This window comes from Engraulis encrasicolus, chromosome 2 (genome assembly GCF_034702125.1).
Source record: "Engraulis encrasicolus isolate BLACKSEA-1 chromosome 2, IST_EnEncr_1.0, whole genome shotgun sequence".
Taxonomy (NCBI): Eukaryota; Metazoa; Chordata; class Actinopteri; order Clupeiformes; family Engraulidae; genus Engraulis; species Engraulis encrasicolus.
In genome coordinates, this window is record NC_085858.1 from 41,414,320 (window position 1) to 41,419,319 (window position 5,000).

General features: G+C 44.3%; 1 protein-coding gene across 1 annotated transcript in view; it reads right to left on the reverse strand.

Annotated features, from left to right (window-relative positions):
- The window catches only part of ankfn1 (ankyrin repeat and fibronectin type III domain containing 1), a 179,801-nt gene that overhangs the window by 153,521 nt on the left and 21,280 nt on the right, over window positions 1-5,000 (reverse strand). Inside the window, exon 4 of the mRNA XM_063188844.1 lies at window positions 512-966. Coding sequence (XP_063044914.1) covers window positions 512-966 — 455 coding nt within the window. The remainder of the gene's footprint in view (window positions 1-511; window positions 967-5,000) is intronic.

Sequence of the window (5,000 nt, forward strand, 5' to 3'; positions counted from 1 at the left end):
ACAGGGTCCTGAGGTGCACAAACACACAGAGACACACACACACGCACACACACAGACACACACACACACACACACACACACACACAGACACACACACACACACACACACACACACACACACACACACACACACACACACACACACACACACACACACACACACACACACACACACACACACACACACACCAGGGCTTGTTCTATTAGCCAGAAATGTGATATTATTTTTTTCTTTATCATAATAAAGTGATAAAGTTGCTAAAGCAAGAAGATGAGTGCATAGCTTTCTACTGTACATGGAAATAAATCAAACAAATAGAAACAGAGTAACTTAGCTTTTTCTTTAACTTAAATACAAACAATTGATACACAAGGGGAAAAATAGATGAGACAATTGTCTAGTAGTGACACTGAAATTGTTACTAGCCACAGTCAAGTTTTACCAGCATTTGATGGGTTGGCAGGTGCCAGTGTCAAGCCCTGATACAAACACAGACACACACACACATACCTGATGCGTCCCAATGCAGACCTCCAGGGCTGGCAGCTAATCGTCTCCTCTTCCGCCCACTCCCCCTTGAGGAGGAGGTGAGGGGAGGAGTGGAGGAGGAGAGCAGGGAGGAGGAGAGGAGGGGAGTGGAGGAGGAGAGCAGGGAGGAAGAGAGGAGGGGAGTGGAGGAGGAAGAGGTAGTAGAGGAGGAGGAGAGGAGGGAGGAGGCGAGGGCAGTAGTAGTGGAGTTGAGTGTAGATGATGATGAAGAGGAAGAGGAGGAGGAGGTAGCAGGAGTCGAGGTGAGGGGAGACATTCTTGTGGAAGGAGAAATGGGAGAGGGGGGAGAGAGGAGAGAGGAGGAGGGAGAGAGGAGAGATGAGGGAGGAGAGAGGAGAGAGGAGGTGGGAGAGGGAGGGGAGGGGCTACTCCTCTCTGAGAGATGGGCCTGATTGGCAGAGCTCTTGTCACATGACCTAAAGGGAACAAACAGGAGAGAGAGTAATCAGCCATCATTCATTTCAAGTCAATTCAATTCAATTTCAAAGCAAATGGTAAATGGTCTGCATTTATATAGCACCTTTCCACTCCTTCAAGCACTCCAAGCGCTTTACCTTGTATGCCTCACATTCACCCATTCCACTCACATTCACATTCACACCCTGGTGGCACTGGCTTCCACGCAGGGTATCACCCTGCCACCAGGAGCAACTTGGGGTTAAGTATCTTACTCAAGGACACATCGATGGGGTCAGGCAGAGAGGGGCTCGAACCTGCAACCTTCTGGTTGCCGAACGGCAAAGTGTGATATCATCATGAACATGGTCTCAAACACTGCACAACAAAATGTATTCATCCCGCACAACATGTCACGACATTAACCCCTTAAGACACGACTCCTGTTATAAATTAGCTGTTACCAGAATAGCAATGACCAGTTGTAATGTATTACTAAAGGCTCTGTGCACTGTCACAGTGTCACAGTACTATACTATGGTAGTTTTGGCTACGGCAGGGACACATAGGGTAAAAAAGTAGTATGATATGATAATAGGCATGGTCAAAAGAGTGCAGTTGAATGATACTTGTGAACAACTGGACTTCTCGTTGGAGCTAGAAATTCAGAAATGATATTCAGGGATTGGTGAGAGAGGGGGTCGAACCTGGGACCCTGCGATCTACAGTCCAACTCCCTAACCATTACCCAACTGCTGCTCCAAGCTCTGTATGTGCATATCTGTTTACCATTATAAAGCCTCCTTAAATATCTCAAACTTTTACACAGACGTCCACACACACACGCATGCCCGCATGCAAATGCACACACACACGCGCGCGCGCGCATGCACACACACACACACACACACACACACACACGCACACACACACACACACACACACACACACACACACACACACACACACACACACACACACACACACACACACACACACACACACACACACACACAAACTCATCGCTGTGTGAAAACAGACACACACACACACACACACACACACACACACACACACACACACACACACACACACACACACACACACACACACACACACACACACACACACACACACACACACACACACACACACACACACACACACACACGTGTTTTAGAGGAATGAAAGTTGAGAGAGTTTACATGCTTTTGGAGGAATGGATATTTAGTTGAAGAGTTTAAAAAATGTAATTATTTATGAATGATTTCCTGCTAGCAGCGTATTGGTAAGATCTACATGATGAGTTTATGATAGCTTGAGCAATACCGTACGCTACGTGATATCCTGGGGACACAGTTGTGTGTCACACGCATCTCGTTGTCATGATTTCATCGTCCCCAAATGTGGAGGTGGACATAGAACAGAGTGGCGCTACTCCACTTGGTCTGGTCCTGACTTCAAGACACAATACCCAAAAATAAGCCAGAACCAAACCAAAACCAAAATGGTAAAATGGTTAATATAATGCTGGACTGCATTTAATATAGCTATTTTCCACTCCTTCAATTACTCTTAGGACTTCATATTGTATGCCTCACATTCACCCATTCACACATAAAGAGCAATTGAGGTTAACACTTTATAATAAGAGATTCATGATAGACTTAGTAAATAATTAACTAATGATGAACATAACAGAACAAATGTTTTCAGTATTAACTACATTTACTAATGCTTTATAAAATATCCACAAGTAATATGCAAGATTTAACAAACGTTTCATCAGAGTATTTTTTATTCATTTACAAACAATCTGTAAAGGTTTTGATAAACATAAAATATTAACATAACATTTCCCACTCATTAAAAACATTTGTTATTGTTTTGTTCATCATCAGTTAAATACTTATAATGTTTTACTATATGGTGTGACGTCATCGGTCGAATGCTCCATTAATTTCAATGGGGCTCCCCAACGTTCGCACGTCTGTTATTTTTCGATAACGGACGGGTTGGTCTATATCAGACCGCTGTCAATGGCAACAAGACTTTTCACTGCTAAAGCGACTTTTCAACAAGACTCTAATCAGCTGCTGTGATAGACAACACCTGTTGTCCTGGCTACCTAGCTGTTGCCTAGCGGTGTTCCACAACGGCACTGTTTTGTTTTGCACAGCAACAATCTTTTGACATGAAAAACTATAATAAACTTAACATTAAATAGGCCTAAAGAAATGTCCCCGCCATGTGTGAATCATTTAAGTATATCCATATAATAAGCGGGTTAACGTTCGGCGAGTCGGTCGCTTTGTGGAATAGCAGCACTTCAGAGAGAACAAGACCCCTCCGCTCCGCGTCGGGGTCTAAAGATTCTCTCTGTCGTGCTGCTATTCCACGGTAGCGACCTTCTCGCCGAACGTTAACCCTTACATAATGTTAAGTCTTTATTGTGCTTTATATGCATCCCTTATTATCCCTTATTATAAAGTGTTACCAGTATCTTGCTCAAGGACACATCGATGTGGTCAGGCAGAGCGGGGCTCAAAACCTGCAACCTTTTGGCTCCTCTACCACCTGTCCAACAAATCAGAATAGAGCAGACCTGTCCAATATGAGGACCAAAACTGGGCCACTTGAGGTCCAGAAGTGGGTCAGATTTGGGCCAATCAGAGCAGCATGAGATGAGGGCCAGATAAGAGACAAGAGGAGAAGAGAAAAGCAGAAAAGCCAAAAGCATTAGATTACCCTGACAGGCATTTAGATAACATCTCATGACACACGCAGCAATGCTTTTCATTACAGTGCTTTTCCACATGCTTTTATGCACTCACACGTAGAATTAAGGAAACCAGAACAGCATGAGATCAGTACCAACTAGGTCATATCACAACAGGACAGAACCAATACATCCAGGAACATCAGACCAACTAGGTTATATCGTAACAGAACCCACGCCGGGAATATCAGACCAACTGGGTTATATCATAAGTGGCCAGACAGAGGACAGAACCAACACAGCCAGGTGTTCTATAAGTTTAGCCAGCTGCAACCAGGTCTGTTGTATACCTTTGCTGTGCTATACATATATACAGGTGTGTTGTGTACCTGTGGTGTTCTATCGGTGTATCCAGACATGTTATAGGTGTAATAATTCAAGAAAGTTCTATCTGTGTCTCTGTGACCTGCGTAACTCCCGCAGAACAGCAGCAAAACATCTCAAACTTGGAAGGTGACTTGGCAGTGGTACCGCGGATTGCAGCGCAAAGTTTCATGCCGTTTGGACATAAAATAGTGAGGTTATGAATATTTTCATGGAATCAGCAGAGCACCCAACATTGAAGCCGCTGGCAGGAACCTTACCTCTTTTGCGCCATGTCACAATGCCAAAGACAGCAGTTTTGTTAAATCCAGAACGAAACTGGACAGGGTGTGATGACGTCACGTCCCAGCGAGTATAAAATGTCCTGCTGCTCCGGTCCATCTAATAGAAATGTCTGTGAGCATCACAAACCTGTGACGGCGTACCCGACGCTTTTTAGATTTATGTTTGATTTCGCTATTCAGTTTGATGCGCTGCGCTTAGTAACAAACAGCATCAACCACTGATAGAAACAGCCACGGGGAGACCTGGCGACACTACAGCGATTCCCTAGAAAAATCTATCTATCTAGGCTATCTATGCACCCTAAACCTCTGACGGCGCAGGCTTTCAAGATTTATGTTTGATTTCACTATTCAGTTTACTCGCATTTGACACAAATGAGAAATGTTCGTCTGTTCTATCTGCTCCACGCACAACTCCCGCACTACTCTGCAAATTGGAGGATGCAGGGCATCACGGTTTGCAACAAAGTTTGTAAAGTCCGGGTCAGATGTTAGTCAAACAAATTAATTGGCTTTTGCTGTTCTGCTCGATAACCTACACATACAGAAGCCAACATTCTTTTTTCAAGTCGGCTGCGTCACAAAGCTACAAACACCAGACCTGCCGCACAAGAAATGTAGACCGAGAGAGACAGAGAGAGAGAGACAGACAGACAGACAGACAGAC